This window comes from Drosophila guanche, unplaced genomic scaffold, assembly GCF_900245975.1.
Source record: "Drosophila guanche unplaced genomic scaffold, DGUA_6, whole genome shotgun sequence".
NCBI lineage: Eukaryota > Metazoa > Arthropoda > Insecta > Diptera > Drosophilidae > Drosophila > Drosophila guanche.
Genome location: NW_022995751.1, coordinates 1,365,474 through 1,387,192, shown reverse-complemented (window position 1 = coordinate 1,387,192; position 21,719 = coordinate 1,365,474). Strand labels below are relative to the sequence as shown.

The 21,719-nt window shown below is 45.0% G+C and overlaps 3 protein-coding genes across 4 annotated transcripts; 2 read left to right on the top strand and 1 right to left on the bottom strand.

The window, feature by feature from the left end:
* Positions 1 to 215: 215 nt before the first annotated feature.
* On the bottom strand, positions 216 to 5,268 carry LOC117587164 (puromycin-sensitive aminopeptidase). Its single transcript, XM_034277677.1, has 7 exons — positions 5,190 to 5,268; positions 4,845 to 4,984; positions 4,130 to 4,747; positions 2,492 to 3,308; positions 1,106 to 2,430; positions 916 to 1,038; positions 216 to 855 (listed from the first exon to the last, which is right to left on the bottom strand). The coding sequence occupies exons 1-7, from the start codon at positions 5,251 to 5,253 to the stop codon at positions 646 to 648; spliced, it is 3,297 nt and encodes a 1,098-aa protein (XP_034133568.1). The 5' UTR covers positions 5,254 to 5,268; the 3' UTR covers positions 216 to 645.
* A 327-nt stretch (positions 5,269 to 5,595) lies between these two features.
* Positions 5,596 to 11,817, top strand: LOC117587165 (protein cueball). Its single transcript, XM_034277678.1, has 4 exons — positions 5,596 to 5,925; positions 9,022 to 10,444; positions 10,515 to 10,848; positions 10,914 to 11,817. Exons 1-4 carry the CDS (start codon positions 5,838 to 5,840, stop codon positions 11,016 to 11,018), a joined length of 1,950 nt encoding a protein of 649 aa, XP_034133569.1. The 5' UTR covers positions 5,596 to 5,837; the 3' UTR covers positions 11,019 to 11,817.
* A 3,577-nt stretch (positions 11,818 to 15,394) lies between these two features.
* LOC117586918 (poly(U)-binding-splicing factor half pint) lies at positions 15,395 to 21,537 on the top strand. 2 transcript variants are annotated; one of them, XM_034277268.1, is made up of 5 exons: positions 15,395 to 15,546; positions 15,941 to 16,034; positions 18,979 to 19,273; positions 19,504 to 20,007; positions 20,067 to 21,537. In XM_034277268.1, exons 1-5 carry the CDS (start codon positions 15,544 to 15,546, stop codon positions 21,112 to 21,114), a joined length of 1,944 nt encoding a protein of 647 aa, XP_034133159.1. In that variant the 5' UTR covers positions 15,395 to 15,543; the 3' UTR covers positions 21,115 to 21,537. The 2 variants fall into 2 exon arrangements, with proteins under 2 accessions (XP_034133159.1, XP_034133160.1); XM_034277269.1 differs by lacking the exons at positions 15,395 to 15,546; positions 15,941 to 16,034 and adding an exon at positions 17,633 to 17,756.
* Positions 21,538 to 21,719: the final 182 nt, after the last annotated feature.

Below are 21,719 nucleotides of genomic sequence, written 5' to 3'. Positions count from 1 at the left end.
TTTTGTCCATGGAAGAGGTTTTTTTTTTGGTCTAACAAATTAATTTTTAGGAATGGTTTCGGACACAAAAAGGACAAATGCTCTGATTTTTACACGAAAATGCAAGTCTCGTCTCTTTAGAATCGTTTAATTTATACTAGAGATTTATAGAATAGGTCGATTTTTAGGCTCAGAACATTCAAAATTCTCGATTGCGTTTTAAAACATTCCCAATGTTAGTTTTGTTCAACGTTTTTGTGTAACGTTTCCTAGAAATTGCATTTATTAATCGTAATAAACTCAACAAGTTTATAATTTCAGCATGTTTAGGCACCCGGGAAAGGTTACGCGGTGATACATTCCATAAGCTGTAAGGTCTTAAATGCTGCTAGAGGTTTGGGGTTCATCTGTTTGTGTCCATATTGGCAAGTCAATCGTTGTGTTGCTGCTTTGTGATTTGTGGTTGGATCCTTGATTGAAGACGATTCGGTTCTCATTCGTAAGGGGGAGAAGGTATGATCGGTAGTGGGTTTTAGCTGCTGTTGGACTGCTGTGGTTTGTATGGGTTATTCTGCTGCTGAGTTGTGTTTGTTGTTGTGGGTGGTGGTTACTCTTTTTGTGATTCGTTTTTTAAATGCTTTGGTATGCTCGAGGGCGAGACCATGTCTATACGCTCTTCAGGTATGTGGATAGCTTCGCGCGATCACGCTCCAGCCATGCGGCATTCAGGCGTATTGTCTCCACGGCCTGGGAGACAGTGCGCTCGCAGCCGGGTATCTGTGTTACCTTGAAGAATTCCTCCACTTCTTTGGCCCTCTCCTCAGAGGCATAGTTCTCGATGAGATACTTGATCAGTCGTGTGAGCAGGAAGCCGCCCTAAAAATGGGAAAACAATGAAGATTCCATTTGGAGACGAAGAAGGAGAGCAGGACTTACCTGATAGCGTTCGAGAAGCTGCTTGTTGTTGCTCTTGAAGAACTCCCAGGCCATGTCACGGCCCTTGGGATTAATGGCAACGGCAACTATCACAAAGACAGAGTCCTGGGCACGCACTTCACCCTAAGAAGCAGATGGCGGATGTAACCCAGGGAACCACAATCATTTTTTGAGCGTTTTTCACACTTACCGACATGGCAAAATCAATGACGCGACGCAGCAGCTTCACATCGGTGCTGCACCCGAGGGCTCGTGAGATGCGATCCTGCTCCTCATGCAGATCCGTGGTGCGGTACAGAGCGAGCATCTCCTCGAAGACCTGCTCATCGCCGTTTTGTAGCGCCGCCTTGTAGCAGGTGTTGCGCAGATCGGCGGGCAGCGGATTGGTGCCGTTTATGTGACTGCGGAAGCGCTTGCGGGCCACCTCGATGACTTCGCTGCTGCGGAAGGACACAAGGCGAGCGAGGACAAGGCTGCGCAGCAGCGTATCCAAATGGTTCTCGCCTTCGCGTGGCTCCCAGCCCAGACGCTGGGCCACTGGCTCATAGAGGTTGCGTCCAAAGCGATGGAAGTCCTCCATGAGATCCGTGTGGGATATCAGAATGTGCAGATTGGTCAGCGAATTGGTGATGGCCGTCCACACCGTGTAGTTGGTCTCGTTTCTGTAGCCTTCCACGAGGGCCAGGACATCGACCGTGCTGGCATGACCCGCCTGCACCATGGCAAACATATCATCGATCAGTCCCAGCCGATCCAGAGGAGGAAGCTCCATATTCTTCACCGCTGGCATCAGCTGCTCCAGCATTTCCTTTGAGTAGCGCGTGCGGTAGTAGCCGACGGTGCCGGGATTGATTTTGATCCAGTCGCTGGCTGAAACGCCATCCAGAACGACCTCCATGGAGGGTTTGTCGAGCAGGAAAGTCTTGGCTATGGCCGTGGGATTGCGAGAGGTAGACACCGAAATGGGCACCACCCACAGGCAGTCCTCGTCGGCCTGGGAGCCATCGGCTGTGAATTTCCTTTGGCTAAGGCGAAGAATGCGCTGCGACTTGCCCTGCTGCTCGGACTCTACACTCACCACGGGGAATCCCTTGTACTTTATCCACGAGGACATGACCTCGGCCACATTCTTGGAGCTCGCCTCCTGCAGCGCCGTCCACAGATCCTCGGTGCAGGTGTTGCCATACTGATGGCGAGTCAGATAGATGTTCATGCCCTTGCGGAAGTCATCCTCGCCAATGTAGTCGTGGAGCATGCGAATCACCGACGCTCCCTTGTTGTAGCTAATCTCATCGAAGATCTCATCAATCTCCGACGGATGGCCGACAGACACTTCGATGGGATGCGAGTTCTTCAGCGAATCAAGCTCCAGGGCACGCGTGTACATGTCCGTGACGAACTGAGTCCAAATGTCATACTCGGGGAACAGATGGTGCACGCAAAGGAACTCCACAAAGGAGGCATAGCCCTCGTTCAGCCACAGATGTGTCCACCACTCCATTGTAACCAGATTGCCTGCAAGGCCATAGAAAAGATGACATGAAGAAAGAGCAGAAGAGCAAAGAGGAGGACTTACCGAACCATTGATGTGCAATCTCATGGCCCACAGTGAGGGCAATGGACTGCTTGCGCATCAGCGATGTGTTCTTGGGATCAACCAGAACGAAGGTCTCGCGATAGGTGACCAATCCCCAGTTCTCCATGGCGCCGGCCGAGAAGTCCGAAATTGCAATAAGATCCATCTTGGGCAGTGGATAGGCAATGTTGAAGTAATCCTTGTAATAGGGCAGCACCTTGGTGGCCACATCCAGTGCGAATTGTCCTTGATCCCGCTTGCCCACGGGCGTAAAGACGCGCACGATGATGCCGTCCTCGGATTTGCCCTCAACAAAGTCATATTCGCCAACGACGCATGCCACCAGATAAGTGGACATGATGGGTGTACGATCGAAGCGCACCCGACGCAAGCCACCGTCCAGGGCATCCTCCTTCTTGACGGGCATATTGGACAGGGCCACCCGATTCTTGGGCACCACCAGCGTGATGTCGAACGTCGCCTTGATGGCGGGCTCGTCCCAGCAGGGGAAGCAGCGACGCGCATCTGTAGCCTCGAACTGGGTGACGCCCGCGTAGCGCTCCTCCCCGCTGGCGCTGAAGTATTTGCTGCGATAGAAGCCCTTCATCTTGTCATTGAGCTCCCCCGTAAAGGACATGTGCAGCACGCCGGCCGTTTCCGCAGGAATACCCTGCTCAAACTCCAGCGTCGCCGTCTCGGCTTCCGTGGAGTAGACGATGCGATCTGCCTTTAGCTTGGTGCACTCAAACTCCAGCACTGCCTCGTCGATGATTATGTCCAGGGCATTGAGGACGATCTGTGTGGTCGGCTCCTTAACCTGGAAACGGATAAAAGAGATGAGTCAATAATGAGTTGGTAGAACAGCGGCCATAAACAGTTATTCCAAGGTCATAGAAATTGCCGCTATTTTTTGCTGCCTTTATTTCGAGTTTCCGGCTTTAGATGCCGCAATCAAAACCGCCCCAATCTCTAAAACTCGTTTTGGCCAAATTTATGCACTGCCAAGAGAAAGGAACAAAACGAAAGGTAAACTACCTGGAGCTACGCTTTCTGATGAGGAATAAGAACAGGTAAGTTATTCCACGCATTTAATAAATGTGATCGAAACAAAATATTCCGTTTAGCTTTGAGTCAATTTTGTCATTACTTATCTTTACGTCTGTCCATGAAGAGTATCCAAAGTGCGACTTAGCGCATATTTGGCGTTGACGCAGGCAAAAACGTAAACAAAATTTACAGTTATGACAGCGGGAGACGTGGAGGAGATTGGCTTCACATAAATTTTATTTGTTGCGCTACGGAGCCCCCAAGTGCCCCTTCATTCTGCGTATTCCCATTCCCAGCAACAAAGAAACCGTTTCCTCCTTTGTGTGTATTCCTGCTTGTGCATTTGCCCGTTTGTGGTGTGTGTGTTATTTGTGGTGTATGCAAATTGCAGCATAAAGAGAAATGCCAAACAACAAAACAAGGAGAATGTCCGAAAAATATTTTTGCACACGACACGTCAGATGGTACAAAATCCACACAAACGCAACACTGGCACTGGAAAGTGAAAGCGAAAGCGGAAAGACAAGAGAGAGGAGTGGAGAGGAGGGGACAGAGATGAAGACAAAACAGATAACAAGGCTCTTTACTCACTTGGATTTGCACTATTGTCTTGCCCTTAAATGTGAAAGCCTCCAGATCGGGCTGCAGCAGCAGCTCGTAATGCTTTGGCACCACATTCGTGGGCAGCCGCTTGAACTCCTGCTTCTGCGCCATGCCGTCGACCTCCTCCTGTTGCTGCACTCGTGTCTCCTGTTGCGTGTGTGTCCGTCGACTCTGCTGATGCTGTGGCTGGCCTTTCTTTTGTCCGGGCACTACGTCCGCCGATGTGTACGCTAAGATGGCCCGATACTGATTGCACAAGTCACCGAGCAGCGGTGCGTCGGAGTTCTTCAGTGGAGCTCCCAGGGAAACGGAAGAGTAGTCGCGGTAAAATTGCTTCTGAACCTTGACGAACTGCTTCGACGAAATTAGCTCGTTTAGATGGGCAGACTCTGTGCGGCGGAGATTGGCGTTAGAATGCTTATCGAGTGTTGAGGGAGAGACGTTAGCAAACAGCCGATAATGGTTAGCAACGTTGCAGTTGTTCAGATTGTTGGAAGTGGAGGTGTTCGAGTTGCAGGTGGGCTTGCTGCTGTTATTCTCACTGGGGATTAGTAACTGTGGCTGGGGTTGCGGTTGCGGGATAACAGCTTTGGATGGGTCTGGCAGCTGAAATGGCAGAAAAAGGCAGGACAATCGGTTCTAGTTAGTATTATCAGCGACACACACAGCAATTATTGATAAGCGTTTCTTCACGTCTTGTTACTTGATTAGCTCTGGCGGTGGACCGGAGGGGAGGTAAGGATGAGCGGGATTTGCTCTCGCAGCTCGCTCTCTCACCTTCGCACAAGTGTTGCTCGAATTCTGTGTTCGCCTTGGCTACTTCTAAGTTGAGTTTGCCAATTTCTGGAAAGATTAGTGTTTCACTTATTGCACTATTCGTACATTTGATTTGATATAGTTGAATTGAGGAAAAAACGATATGCTGCCTGCTTGCGGTTATCGAACACCACGCACACACACACACACACACACGCTTTAAGTGGCCTACTTTCTAATCGATTTGAGACCAGCTGTTTGGCCGGCTACGAATGTTAACTTCTATAATCACCGTTTTTTAGCTTCCAGGCTTGTTTGGCCGTACGAACACCTCCCCTCAGTGCATTCTTGTACATTGCACTTTACGTTTCCAGTCACGCGAATAAATAATAATAGAACCAATTCACTTCAAAGTTGTCGGGTATTATTGCGTATTCGGCGTCACTTACCAACACTGCCGATAGATTTATTTTATTTTTAAAATCAAATAAAAACTACTAATTTTGCTTGAAACGACACAGTTTGTGTTTTATAAATGACTATTAAGTCCAGGCACTGTAATTCAACTTATTCAGAAATCGATTGCACATAATTCAAGTGTCCGAATACACTTTGATTCAAAACAGCTGTTTATTCGATTGCTAAATTACAACCCTGCGACAGTGAGGGCCAAATCCAAATAAATATTTTTTATTTATTTATTTGAATGCTGTTGCCTGGCGGTGCGTGGTTGATTGGGTCCGATTTGCTTTAACCCTTTTAAGTCCGAGTCCGGTGAATGTGAAAACATCGCGGTGTTTACTCAAATCCGACTTATTTCTCAGTCCAATACTTATTGTCCGGGAATATATAAGCTGCAATCCATTAGTGACACTGAACCCCTTAATAGACAACGGTTGTGCAATCGAGAGAAGTGTGATATTTAAAGTAGGCAACAAAAATGTTATGGTCTCCGTCAGTTCTAGTGCCAGTTATAGCTGTTGCCGCCTGTCTGCCCGCCCTGGCAATAGGAACTTCTCTGGAATGGGGTAAGAATCGAACACGAGAAAGGGGCCACTGACATGACCCTCTGGCATGCCTAACCTTCATTTCCGCTCAAAATCAATTCGACAGGAACAATGCGGTACCGTTCACATTCGCTGCATGCAAAAGATAGCACCAGGGAGCTCTTATGTAATCGCTTGACATTATGTATTATGTTATGTATTATTATCGAGTATGCAATACTCGTGCTCGTGCTTAAGAGCGAAGTGTGAAGGGTGGACCTGCCATCAGCTGAACGGGTTTTATCTTCTCTTCTATCACTCGTTTTATGCGTCGAAGCGCGGGCTTTTCTTATCAATGCACACGTCCCCCTGATAACTAATAACAAAATACATTCGAAAAATCTTTGAAAACACCCAATTCATTATTAGTCGGTGTTTTACACGGCAGCCAAACTTTCTCTTCCCTTTAGAGAGGGTTACAGTTACGCTCTCTCTTTCAAGTCGGCTCTCTTTTCAAATCAACGTGGCCGGCAAAAACAACATTTGGTTTTGCCACCTCCCTTTCCATGATATTTGTCGCACCATCGCAACAACAAGCCACCACTGTTGCCGCCATACCCATGGCCTCTTTTGGCACGTATTCCACATGATATATCATCTGTCGAGCCGGCTTCTTTTTAGATATGCTTCTAGCTGTAGTTGCTGCCATACTCCTCTTTCACACAAGGGAATTATGCTTACAAACAGTTTGTGCGATTGGGTTACTCTGCTTGGCTGGCTGATACAGCCGTCTGCAGCTGCAGGTTAGAGTGTTCCCGAAACCCAAAGAACTGTAAAGTCGCAATTCATTAGATATGCTTCTAGGCAGTGATTGAAAAATGACAATTGGTTTCTATTGCTGTCTTGCTTCTGTTGGAAATTGTAGCTGTAGTTTCGTAGTGCATCAGGGAAATTATGAAGGCAAGCAGTTTATGGGATTTGGATACACTGCTTGTAACTGCAGCATAATGGTTTCCTAGACCGAAAGAGTTTCCAAGTCGCAATTCAAGACCCCATACAGAGACAGTTCTCATTTCATTCCCAGTCTAATATCGATATCGATATCGTGCATTACTAAAACCCAGACAGTTGAAGACTTGATTTCTGTAATCGTATATTATAATGAGATCGATGGACACCTCGTGCATCAAGAAAATCCACTACGAGCATTCCCTATTCCCACGTAGATAGTGACATTGAAAAACCATATCATATCTGAAGCGATAGGAAACAACTATAATGAATCATGAAATTAGAGGGGGCTTTATAAAGATAGTACAGTAAATTCCATAGGACAAATATCGTTTGTAAAATGAACTGAACGCAAGCATGCATAATTTCCCTACTCCAGTGAGGGGAAAGATCAAACTCTCCACAAAAAGGGAACACTTCCATTTCCCACGAGAGAGTGATTATAATGCTTGTATGCATTATTTCCCTAAATTTGGAAACCCTCAGGCAATATGTACCTTGAAATGTTAGTAATCCTTAGTAAAAACACTCAGAAATAAGTAATAAAATAATGCTTAATAAATATCAATTAAAAAACTATTTCTGCATCGATCAAAACGTTGACCTCAAACGCAGAAGCCTTGGAGGTCATCAGCACCGGTGCGGTGCCAGTGAGAGGAGGTTCCGACGCTCGTTCATTCGCGTTTCCACTATTATTGTGTTTGTGTTATTGTTTTTACAACCATCGCGATGATAATTGGCCAGCCACGCACCCATACATATGGATATATCATGAATAACCATTATTTATGTTCAGGTTTTTGGCAAACAAAAACTATAGCAACAGTGACCTACAAAAGTTTGAGGCTCTAGCGCCAATGACCAGGTCGATATGAATTGAATTTACCCAGATCGATGGTTGATCGATAAATTCGAAAGGAAATGGAAGTCAAGTCGTGTGGAAGTAAAATCAAGCCCCCTCTCCCTCTACCTCTATCTCTCAGCCTTCAGTGACGTATTCTTTTTTGTTCCGGTGAAGCAGTTACGTTTTTGTTTTTGTTTGCTGTCTGTTCCGCCAGCTGCAGTTTTTCCATTTCCGTGCGAGATCCAGTCCAGAAAAGTGCTAACTTTATCTTTATCCGTTTGCACATGCAAAAAACAGCCAGTCAACAGGCACAACAGGTGGCTGTGCTGTGCTGCAAGCGCAGCCTTAATCATTCGCATTAGCTTGACTTGCAAAAGGCCCTGGCCATTTGACAACAGGTTTTTTGGCTTTCGATCTTATTACGATTACAGTACCCTGCATACCCATGGGGGGTATATTTTTATATGGTCATACATGCATAATTTCCCCACCTCAGTGAGGGGAAAGACACAACTCTCCACAAAAAAGGGGAAATATCTTGTTCCCATGAGAGAGGGATTTACTGCTTGTACTGCTGCTTTTTTGCTTGTTTACATTTTCGCTTGAGTAGAGGGGTCTGTCGCTAGGGGGGGAGCGGTCTAACCCGCTTTCGAATCAAGCATTGCTTATCAAATAACATTTTTGCACACTGTACATCCAGATTTAGAAATCGGCGGCCATGTTTGTGTTTGTGCGTGATTTAAGGTCACGCGTCACCATCGAAATCACATCGATTGGGTGTGAAACGGGGGAAAATTCATGTTAATTGATATGACTTTTCCACCCCATGGGTCACAGATCAGTGTTGACATTCAGTGAGAGAGTAGGGTTTTCCCTTAACACTGAAATTGTTTGCGCCATTGAAGTGCTTTCCATTTGCTTATCAGTGGCTAGACACCTCTAGACGTAAATGATCTCTAAAACTCTGCGACATCTTGGGGCGACACCGTCGCATCAAATCGATTGGCGCCACATTGAAAATCATCAATAATACAAATGAATAATTGAAACGCAATTCTGGCAGAATGATTTCTGTTGCAAAAATTCTAAATTGAATTTCTCATGTAGAGGGAAATGATTTGATTGCCATTTGGAGGCACTTTTGGCAATGTTTAATGGATCGCCTGCGCATTGATTGAGCTTAATTTCCGCAAACCAAAAAAGGAGCAGAGAATATGAACTGATAGATCACGTGCCTAAATCTTCAATGATTTCTAACTGAATTTTCTTTACTCTTTTTGCAGAGTTTGCCGTCACATTGAAGTCGAAAATTCTGTTTTTAGATGAATTTTGGCGCTCTTTGGCATCGGCGGCGCACGAGTTCGATGAACTCTCAGCCATGACCTTTGACGAAACGGAGGAACTCATCTACTTCCATGATCGGGTGCACCAGAACAGCAGCATATTCTCGCTGCGACGAGACGCCCTGATGGCCTCCCACATAGCCGAGCAGGCGGTGCAGCGAACGGGGAATGAATCGGTGGGAGGATTGGCCTACGATCCGCTCAATCGGAACCTCTTCTGGTCGGACACGCTGCAGCGGAAGATCTACTTTGCCTCAATCGATAGTCAAGTGACGGCGGAGCCCAAGGTGCTGGTGGATCTCAGCCACGAAGGTGCACGGCCCGATGGCGTGGCCGTCGATGTGTGCCGCAGGAAGCTCTATTGGACGAACTCCAACATCACGCATCCCACGGTGGAGAGCATCGATTTGGCGGGCACCAACCGCCAGGTGATCATCGACACGGACATCGATATGCCGCGTGGAATTGTCGTGGATCAGCTGTCGGATCGCATCTTCTGGATCGATGACCTGAAGGGCGTGTTCTTTGCACTGAAAAGTGCACGTCTCGATGGCTCCGATCGGCAGTTGGTGCTGCACGACAAGCACCACGAGCCGCAGAACCTTGCGGTGACCAATGATGCCATCTACTGGACGGACAAGACCACCAAGGCGGTCTGGAGTCATCCCAAGGTGCCCATTGTCAAGGCCACCACCACCACCATGAGTCCGGCTAAGCCAGAGGAAGATGATACGGCAACGGAGACCATCGCAGACATCGAACCAGAGCCCGTGGCAGAGGTGTCCGCACTCGTTCGTGTGGCCAATCTCAGCGAGGAGGCATGTGGCATTGTGGCACGCACAGGATTCTATCAGCGACTGCAGAAGGATGCACATTGCGCGAATGTGGTGCGCAAGGTTAAGGAGCGACTGGATCAGATGGCCAAGAAGAAGCAAATGCGCAGCCTGGTGGACGAGAAGGTGGCCCAACTGGAGCGCGATCATTGCCTGAACGGCGGCACCTACATTGCCGATCGCGTGCTGTGCATCTGCCCGACGGGCTACAAGGGTTCGCGCTGCGAGATACGCGAGTGTCACAACTTTTGTGTGCACGGCACCTGCGAGATCAGCGATCGAGCGTATCCCAAGTGCTACTGCCAGCCGGGATTCACGGGCGAGCGTTGCGAGATCAGCAAGTGCTCGGGATTGTGCCTTAACGGTGGCCACTGCAAGCTGGAGGATGTCTCTGAGAAGCCCAGCTGCGAGTGCCCCCACAACTTTGCGGGCGAACGTTGCGAGCAGAACTCCACGGAGATCTGTGCGTTGTTCTGTCGCCTGCTGAAGCATGAGTCGGACATCTATGTGCCCTTTGGCTGCCACGATATGTGAGTGGAGGCGTAATGCAATTCCCCATGCGATTCTCAGCTAATTGGTTTCGCTTTTTCCCTCTTTTAGCTGCGAGGAACTGGCCAAGGATGCAAGCGATAAGATCGCCATACCGCAGTATCAGCATCTGGAGGTGTGCATGACACCCAGTCCTTGGACCAGCAATGTGATCATTGTCCTGGTTGTGGGCATCGTGTCGTGCTTCTTCCTGGTGGCCATCATAGTCCATGGCTTCCGTCGCTTGTACAAACCAAAGAGGCCACGCATCAGGAAGACATTTGTGGTGCGTAAGCAGGCGCGCACGAACTCCGCTGGCGACACACCGCTAACCAATCGCCCGCTGGCCACCGAGCAGTGCGAGATTACGATAGAGAATTGCTGCAACATGAACATCTGCGAGACGGTAAATGTCCCTTCAACGTCTTTAACTTGAAGAGAAACCATGACTAATGAGTTGTTGCCTTATAGCCCTGTTTCGATCCCAAGCTGGTGGAGCAGACACTAGCCAAGTCCTCCAATTGCAAGGAGGACAAGAAGATACTTATTCAAAACATGGACGATGATCTGTACTAAAAAGGAGGGAGTCGGCACTGCCGCTCCAGCAAAAACTGAACCTTGTGATAGTCGTTGTCGAGTGCGGTGATTGGTATTCGAGCTTAAAAAAAGCTGCTGCCCGCCCGGCTCTCGGCCCCGTTTGCCCGCAAGGTGCACACACCATTCAGAGAACACCAGGGAACTGGTGGGAACACTTAACACTCGCCGAAACCATTTACTTAAACCGAAAGCAACATGTGTACTTAGCAGAACTACCGCTATAAAGCATTAAAGCGGTAAAGCTTTGGTCTCTCGTTAATTTATTTTAGTGAATCATTTTTCATTCTAGGGTTTTATTACAATTATTAGAATTTTTAGCTCAAAGCCGCGAGAGAGAAGAGAAGCAACACTTGAAATTTTCGTTTCGTTTTTAATATTTGTTCAATAGTTTAACGATATTAATATGAAATTCGCTATGGAAATGATGAAAGTCAAAGTGACTGACATTAGCTTTAACATTGGAATAAAAACACGGAAAAACAAAGAATTCTAGAATTAGCAAGGAAGGAAGAAGCACGCACAACTCTTGCGACAGAGATCCATTATGAAACAACGCTGAAAACTAGTTTACGATTCATTGTACAAGTTCCTGCTGCATTGTGAAAACTGCAATGCCCTCTGACCATCCACACGTAGGCCATGTCTTGCCCCATCCTCGTCCGCTCCAGCGCAAAACCCACACCCACATTTCGGCCATAAAGAGAGTTGTAAATATTAAAGAATAGTTTAATTTTAGTTGTAGTCCTTAAGCAAGAATGGTTGAATAAATAAAATCAAAGCGACATGCAGTTGGAAATGATGTTTGTGTTGATTACTCACTTTTGATGTCACCTTAATGTGTAACAAAGAGATTACAAGGGCTGCTGGGTAACCACTCGCGCAGGTTAATCTCTTGACTAGTTGCAGCTGATATCACAGCACTATTTATCACTTGCTTTCCTTTTGTATTTTGAGGCACTTACTCACTAAACACACTCGAATATTTGAATATATTATTACAACATACTAAAATATTTTGTCACTGTCAGCAAAGTTTTAAACCTTCAGTGATAAAGCCGGGGACTTTGTGAAATAGCTGTGACCTAGGGTTGTCGAAAATATATCCAAATATCGATGTATCGATATTTTTCAGATATATTTTATATCAGTTTGATTTATCATTGATATTTTTTTTTTTTTTTTTTTTTTTTTTTTTTTATAAAATAATTTAATTAATAATAATAATAATAATNAATTGTCAACAGACTAATGGGACGGTATGATGTCAATTCCGTTTCTATTTTGTTTGGTTTTAGGATCATAACGATCTCTGCACATTTCCATTGACTTGGAAAGTGGTCTAGTCTGAGAATCGCGTTATATATAAGAGTGAGAAACCGAATGCATTTTGGTGGTAAACTTTTTAGGGTGATACCGTCTATTTTATCAGGGCCAGGTGCTTTTTTATTCTTCAAGCATTTGATTTCTGTCACAACTTCTTCATATTTAATGCTTTTAATAGGCAAGCTCATTTGGCAGGGTGACTCAAGGAATTTTTCTACTTCAGTCTCTGTTGTATAATTATTTATATCGTTTGGCTGAAACACAGAGTGCAGATGTTGTGCAAATGCTTCCGCTTGTTCATTATTAGACCTACACCAAGTTCCGTTGTTTTTGCGAATATTTATGTTTCTTTTAGCTGGTTTCTTTAGGTATTTAGTCGCCCTCCATAGGTTGTATTCATTGTTGCTTGAATTAGGGTCTAAGTTTCTCAGATACGCAGCTAGAGATTCATTGCGTAAGTTCGACAGCAGTTGTCTAAGCTCAGATGCAGCCTTGTTGTATAATCTTTTGTCAGCAGGGTAGTGAGTTTCTTGCCAGCGTTTTCGCAGATTCCTTTTATTTTGTATTTTTTGTCGAAGATCGGTTGAAAGGTTCAATTGGTTTGGTTGTTGATGATTAAGAGCATGATTCGTGTTTCTGTAGCTCGCATTATGAATTGTATTTGTGAAAAGCTCCACAGCATAGTCTATCTCCTCTCCTGTTTTTAACGGAATGTCCAGGCTTATAGCTGAATCTAAATGGCTTTTAAATGCGTTAATGTCTGTAGAGGCTGTTATTACTTTATAGGGCTTTTCCAACATATGGGCTATTGTGCTGTAAGTTGCTATTATTGGAGAATGATCTGAGTTAAGGTCAAAGCTCTCCATTACTCGCATGTGTGATTGTGGGATTCCAGAGAATACTATGAAATCAATCAAATCTGGAATTTTTCGACTATCAGTTGGCCAGTATGTGGGCACACCAGTTGACAAAGTCGTTATGTTATTGTTTCGTATGCATTTGTATAACTCCGATCCCTTCGGGTTAGTTAATCTGGATCCCCACCATGGATGTTTGGCATTGAAGTCGCCTCCCACGATAAACTTTGCTCCCAGTCCTTGGAAAAAGTTTTTGAAATCGAGTTCTTTTATTGTGAATCTTGGTGGGAGATAAATCGCTGTTATTGATACATCTGCGTGCATACATTTTATCTGAATTGTGGCAGCTTGCATAGCGTTTTCCCTAGTACTGTCCATGATTTGAAATTTAAGGCCCTGCTTGACAAGAATTGCAGCACCTCCATGAGCTCTATCTGATGGATGGTCAGCTCTTACTGTGTCGTATCCAGTAACTTTAAAAAAAGATTTGCTAGTGAAGTGTGTTTCTGAAATAAGCATGACGTCAATGGCATTCGTTTTTAAAAATAAAGCTATTTCATTTACATGGTTGGAAAGCCCATTGGCATTCCATATTCCTAAGTTTAGATTTATTTGCATAGCTTATTTACAAGTAACATTATCATGTTAAGTAAATTATTGGTAAGTTGAGATTGTTTTTCTAGAAGCTGTTCTATTCTTTCTAGAGACTTGTTCGAGTTACTATTTCCTGCAGCAACTTGAGCGTATGATTGGTAATCTTTGGGTTGTTGGGTCGAATTATTAGACGGAGCAAATGATTGATATGTACCATGGTCATTTTTATTTTTGTCATCTTTGGTGTTTCTCTGGTGGTTGCGTCCGCTTATTATTTTTTTTGATATAAGATCCTGATAGACTTTACACCCTTTATAACTAGCAGCATGATCTTCGTTGCAGTTGGCACATTTTGCTGGTTGCTCTTTATCTTTTGGGCAAACGTTACTGGGATGGTTAAGAGAGCATTTCACACATCTGTGAGTTTTGGCACAATATGACTTTGTGTGTCCAAATTCCTGGCAACGATAACACTGAACGATTTCTTTAGTTTTACGGGGTGGTTCTATATTAACAACTGCGTTACCAATGAATTTAACTTTGTATATATCTAAGTTCTTATTGTTGGGCTCAATGTCTAAGTAGAACAAATTCAATGGCTCTTTGGTTACACGACTTTTAATATTACTAATGTTTCTAACAGCGTGACCTTTGGACTCCACATCTTGTTTGATTAATTCGATATCCGTTGAGAAGTGCAAATTCTTAATAACAACTCTGAATGCCCTCTCATGTTTAAGTTGGTATGTGTGAAATTTGACAGAATCTTTAGTAAGAGTTTTAACAAGTTTCCTGTATTCTTCAATAGACTTTACCATAACTCTCACATGACCATCGCGTTGTACTTTATAAAAGAAAAGCTCTTTTTTAATTGTAGTCTCGAGGTAAACTAGCATTCCTTTTATATCACTGACTTCAGATAAGAATATAGGTGGCGGCTTGGCAGATTCAGTTAAGCTATCTTCAGTTATCATGTCCAGTGCTTCGTTTTCATCTTCATTTCCGTTATTTGGCGTGCTGTCGCTTAGGAGGGCATATTGATTGGAGCTGGTTCTGGGTGCTAAGTCCAGAGCGATTTTTTTCTTTAGTAGAATAGGAGAGACTTGGTTTTGTCTCTTGACTGCCTTTGACTTCAATTTTACTCTCTGCCAGTTCCAAACCGTTGTGTCGTCTTCGTCGTCGTTCATGATAACAACAACACTTTGTTATTGCTTATCAGTAACCACTATTTTGTTTGCTTTTGTTTTGTGAATCGAATAGTACTTTTGCTTTATATTTACGAACTGAAAGTTTTTGCTAAGGCAACTTCGGCTCAAAAATTTACTTTTATTTCCGAAATTTTATTTTCACTTTCTCTCCTAGATGTTGCTCCTACGAGCAATGAATTGAAACTGATCATTGATATGAATTTTAAAAATAAGTGACCGGAAACAGAGATCGAAAAGGTACCAGAACTAGACTTAGACTAGACATGTTAAATCCTCCACGATACTAGTCAAGTACTAAAAGTTAGTTTAATACATTTCGGTATATTTTGAAAATGTAAAATTATGCATATTTCGGTATATTTTCTAGAGTCAGGCGGTATATTGTATCGAAAAATCCGCGGTCACACTGCTCGCATCCATCTTGACAATTTTTTTCGCAAAACTTTGAAATCAGCTTCAATTGTCTTAAATATCAACAAATAAACCATTAATTGCTATCATAGTTAGCGGAAAATCGAGAGCATGGTAAGCTTTAGCTAATTTCGAGTTCACTAAACGTTCGGAAAGACTTTTTGTGGCTATTTTTGCCGTCGCGTGCCCTGCAGACTGTAGATTTTGCGCATTTTTTTCTTCGGTGCGCCTCTTGATTTGCGTTGTAGGGTGAAATTGGATATGGTACTTGCGTGAATGAATGTACCCAGTACTCAGGCATATGTGGCCTTTGCAGCTGCATGACCTTGCCACCAAAGCGGTGCACAGGGGACGCCGACGTCATGTGTAGTTCTGCACGGCACAGAGTGTGTGTATCCATAGGCCACGCGCATACCCTCCGCAGCCACCGCACCGCCTCGTGCAAGAGCAGGAGCATTTCAATTTAAGCATTTGTGTTAATCCCAACCATGACCTTTGAACTTTGCAGGGCAGTAACGACAGAGCCTCCAGATCCCCACGTTCGGATGATCAGCGTGAAATAACGGAAATGCCAGCCACAAAGCGAACGCGCTCCGACTCGGGTAAGTGTCTTGTCCATACTGTATGCAACAACAGATATACATATTTAGATATATGTATGTATATGCCTCCTCTCTACGTATGTATACATATGTATGTATTCAGCATGTATGTTAGTCAAATGGAAACAAGTCCACCCCACAGCCCCCATTCGCCCCGAGGCATATGCTCTCTCTGTATGTGTTATGTACTTCTTATATGTAATCTATATAAGTTCATTTGGTAAATCGTGGGTGCAAGACGACTCTGAAACGCAACGGCGGCTAAATTGTAAATTGTATTTGGTTTCTCCTAAGCATAAAAAAACAAAAAAAAAAAAGAACCTATTGTAAACACACATTTTATATACTTTTCTCTACTACTTTGTACCTTCTACTTCGTCGCATCTTTACGGGCAGCACCACCTGACGCCACTAAATAATCGGTTTTTCTTTTGTTCTGCTTAAGTAATTGCAGACTTCATAAACGCACGATGAACTCGAAACACACTCAAGTGAGGTGTGAGGTGAGGTGAGAGTCGCAAAAACTATAGCGCAAAATAAACACGTATCAATCAAGTGTGTGTGTGTGTCAGACAATGCGATCCGAAATTGCTCCAAGCAGCAGCTCTCAAGAGTACTATCGATCCAATATCCAATATGCACTGAAATATGCTATAAATATATATAGAGAAATCAGAATTAGGGCAACAGTGAGTGAAGTCCCTGCTCGACGTGAATGTATCAGTATCAAGACTATCGACTCCAGAACTAATCCAAAAATGAAGCATATCATATATAACTATTATATCTCTCTCTTTCTCTTTCTTCTATATCTCTCTTTTTTATTTTCTGTAAGCGTTTTTTTATCTCTTTTTTAAGTTTCGTGTTCCGCCATAAGACATATAAGTTCCATATAAACGGGTAAACGAGATCGAGAGAGAGAAATAACTCCACTACTACTACTACCAGTACTACTACTACTACTACTACCACCACCAACCACCACCAAATATCAGCCACAAATACAGCCCAAGAAAGAAACATCATCACGCGCGAAATTGATCTGATCCACGCATTAATCCAAGTTATATATATATCCAAGAATTCCGCTTCTTCTAACAAACAGCAAAGCCAGCAAATGCCCCCAGCCGTCGTCGTGGCCAGCCGAAGGACTGCACATGACTGCTCCTCTGTGCCATACATACATAACGTACATTTTACATTAAGTACCAAGTATTTTGTGTGTTTCGTTCATAGTTAGTTGTGTTGATAGAATGCTAGCAAAAGAGTTGCATTGTCCGTCGTATGTTAATCCACATTTATTCTCCGGGTAGGGATTCATCGTCCTGGGGAGCAAATCCTCCCTACACCCTGCCACATCCATCACATGATCCGCACGATCCACGATACCATGTCCAAGTCCTAAACAGAGCAGACTTCCCCTAGATAAAAGCATTACCAAAATTAACTATTTAAATATTTTATATCAGAGAAACACAAACGGAATGTTAATGATGATGATGATTACTTTGAATTGTTGAGGTAGGGCGGAGCGGAGAAACTTAACCAACTTAAAAACATATTGTTGCTCTTATTATCGTTTCAGCGTCTTGTTTTCTTTTTTTATTTTTCTCTTTTTATCACACAAAAATGAGCAATGTGTAAATGTGTGACCCTCTTCTTCAAGTCAATTACCACGCCCCCCCAACTCATGGAACCGTATCGCAAAAAAACGCACATAAGGTCGCTTATAATTTCTAATTTTTATCAAATATTTCCACCCACCCAAAAGAGCTGAGCACACATGGAATGCAACCAAAAATTCCCGCATATGTCATACAGTTTATGTGTAAATTTGTGGATATTTGTGATTCTATTGCCGATTTGCGTTGGTTCAGTGTGTGCCCAGCTCTTGTTTTGGTATTTGTTGTATCGATTGACAGCAATCGCAATCAATCGAACAAATATATATACGACTCGTTGATCGGATATCTATATATCTATATATGATGTAAATGTACACCCACATACACGTATACACGTACTATTACCACCGCCCTCTCTACCGCCCAGCACTACAACTATGTATAACAATCTGCCTATTGATAAGCCTAGCGATATGTTTTATTTGATCGGGTGCTTTCTCTTTTTTATTCTTGCATTTTTCCAGCCCTAACAAATAAAAGACAAAAACACTTGCCCCCCTCTGCCCGATAAACGATAAGCCGATAGACACGAAATCTATAATCGATTTGAAATAGACAGACAAGCGAGAAAGTGAGGCGAAAGTGACACTGCGCTCACTCGATCGATCCATGAACATGTAATTTATGCACCTCAATTAATTGTAACTGTATCTGTACCTGTAATCAGCAGCGATAACGATAACACACACACGACCACCGATTACGGTCGTTCGAATCGAAACGAAAGCATGGCCCCACCATATACAAAATGGCTTCAAAATCCGCTCAAGCAGAATATCCAAACAGATCAGATACAATGGAGAAATAGCTTCTCCAGCAAGCAGCAGCCTCCTCCACATTATGCCATCCACTCTCTGTCTCTCTATATTATTAACAATTTTCTTTCTTAATTTTTTTTCTTCTTTTTTTGTCTTCATCTTTCTTGCAGGCAGCAGGCAGTTTTTGTCTTTATTTCCCAATCAAATTTCAAACGCAAACTCAATTGACAAAATGCACTTTCGTTGTTCCCAACCGTTTGCCACCGAGTTGTGCCTTTGGAAACAAATAATAATAACAAATAATAACAAAAAAGAAACACAAAAACCCCGAACAGAATCAAAAGTAAAAGCTAAATCAAAAGAGAACAAAAAAAGAATAAACAAATTGCATAGCAGATGATGTGATCTCCATGATGATAAAACTGAAAACTGAACCCACCATCCCCCCACACACACCCCACCTGTTCTATGAGATGCACTAATATGTCTGTCCCATTCTAGGCAAGTCCACGGATTCGAAAATTCCCTACCTTTCGCAGCCACTGTATGACCTGAAGCAGACGGGCGATGTGAAATTTGGGCCCGGCACACGTTCCGCCCTGCTGGGTCTGCTCGGTGGGGCCCTGCCAAAGCTGACATCGGAGCAGCATGATCTCGTCAGCAAGGCAAAGAAGTATGCCATGGAGCAGAGCATCAAGATGGTGCTCATGAAGCAGACCCTCGCCCATCAGCAGCAACAATTGGCCACGCAACGCACCCAGGTCCAACGGCAACAGGCACTGGCATTGATGTGCAGGTTAGTAGGCGAATTAATTAGTAACAAGTTAATGCAATGATGTAAAACATTGACAAATGAGTTGTGAAAAGTGTGTCTGCCCATGGCTGTGGCTTCGAGTTATTGAAGGCAGTCGCCGGACAGCCATTGAGTGTGCTCTCTTAGCTGATAAGATCTGATTACGGCTCGAACTGCAGTCGTTGGCCACTTGAAGAGATCTCCTTTCAACAGCATCTTCTCCTTCCTTGCAGAGTCTACGTCGGCAGCATATCCTTTGAGCTGAAGGAGGACACCATTCGTGTGGCATTCACACCCTTTGGCCCCATCAAATCCATCAACATGTCGTGGGATCCCATCACACAGAAGCACAAAGGATTCGCATTTGTGGAGTACGAAATACCCGAGGGCGCACAACTGGCACTCGAGCAGATGAATGGCGCACTCATGGGTGGTCGCAACATCAAGGTTGGGCGTCCGAGCAACATGCCACAGGCCCAACAGGTCATCGATGAGGTGCAGGAGGAGGCAAAGAGCTTCAATCGCATCTATGTGGCCTCCATACATCCGGATCTGTCCGAGGAGGATATCAAGAGTGTCTTCGAGGCCTTCGGACCCATTCTCTACTGCAAACTGGCACAGGGCACGTCTCTGCACACGCACAAGGGCTACGGCTTCATCGAGTATGCCAACAAACAGGCCATGGACGAGGCCATTGCAAGCATGAATCTGTTCGATTTGGGTGGACAGTTGCTGCGGTAAATCTAAGCTCCATTTCCATTTTAAATGCATCTCTAATCTCTTTATTCCCTTGCAGTGTGGGTCGCTCCATCACACCGCCAAATGCTTTGGCTTGTCCCACAACAAATTCGACCATGCCCACGGCTGCGGCGGTGGCGGCAGCTGCTGCCACGGCCAAGATCCAAGCCCTCGATGCTGTGGCCAGCAATGCTGTGCTGGGTCTCTCGCAGCACCCGTCAAATCTCGGCATGGCTGCGGGTGCAGTCGTCACGAAGGTGGGCAACATGCCCCTGGTGAATGCTGCCACTTCAGCGGCTGCCCTCAACCCAGGCCTCGCCATGCCAGCAGCTCCTGTGGCTGCGCTCCTTCCTCCCGGCATCTTCCAGCCTCCGACCCCAGTGACGCCCAGTCTGCTGGGCGTGCCCGCAGGACTCCAGCCTCTGCAGGCTGTGGTTCCATCCCTGCCGCCACCTGCCCTGCTGGCCACCCCCACACTGCCCCTGCCCGGCACCGGACTGGGAGTGGGCCTGGGCGCGGGTGTGCTGCCCACAGTGGTCGCCCCCGTGGGCAGCGTTGAGGCCACCAACGGGGCATCGGTGGCGATTGCCGTGTCTGCGGCTGCCAACAATGCAGCGGCCACCGCTGCCAATCTTTCGGAGAACATCAAAAAGGCGCACGAGAAGCAGCAGGAGGAGCTGCAGAAGAAGCTGATGGACGAGGGCGATGTGCAGACGCTACAGCAGCAGGAGAATATGTCCATCAAGGGTCAGAGTGCACGCCAGTTGGTGATGCAGCGGCTGATGAGGCCGACGGACTCGCGTGTCATCATCCTGCGCAACATGGTGGGGCCCGAGGATGTGGACGAGACCCTGCAGGAGGAGATCCAGGAGGAGTGCAGCAAATTCGGCACCGTCAGCCGCGTCATCATCTTCAACGAGAAGCAGACAGAGAACGAGGACGATGATGAGGCCGAGATTATAGTGAAAATCTTCGTCGAGTTCTCCGCCGGCGCCGAGGCGCAACGTGGCAAGGAGGCGCTTCACGGACGCTTCTTTGGCGGTCGCCGAGTGGTTGCCGAGCTGTACGACCAAGGCGTCTTCGATCAGGGAGACCTGTCTGGCTGAGATTAAGCGGATGATTCGATTCTAATTTAGATTTTAGCATTCTTCTGACCCCCTGACCCTTATTCTGTCATTTTTTACTTAGAACTTAAATGCAAAGTTTATTTATTACGTGAGCCCCGGCACGAAAGTTGTTAATTGGTCGCCGTGCTGTCCTATGTCCAGGACACATGATTATAAATATGATAAGATGTTTCTGCAACGCAGTGATTTAGATTTAAAGCAAAAGAGAAGAATAGTAGTTCACCCAGACCCAAAGCGAAAGCAATATTTCGTTTTTTTTTTTGTATTTTCGAGGCGCATGCTTGCTCCCTGACCCCCTCAAACACACACTTGCAATGAAGCAGCAAACTAGCAAAGTTTTGCATGTACATTTGATTATTTCAGCGCTTAACTAACAATAAAATAAAATCTAGTTACCCATTAGGAAATGGTTTTTGAATTGTGAATGAACTTCTGGCTTTGCCCATCACTGTCATCTGTTGTCAGTCAAATTGGATTCAAAGATTTAATTCAGTCAAATATGAATTTTATTGGGCAAATTACAGAAAATTGAACATTACAAGTTGTTCAACTGATTAAATATAGCGTGGTAAAGTGAATTAAGT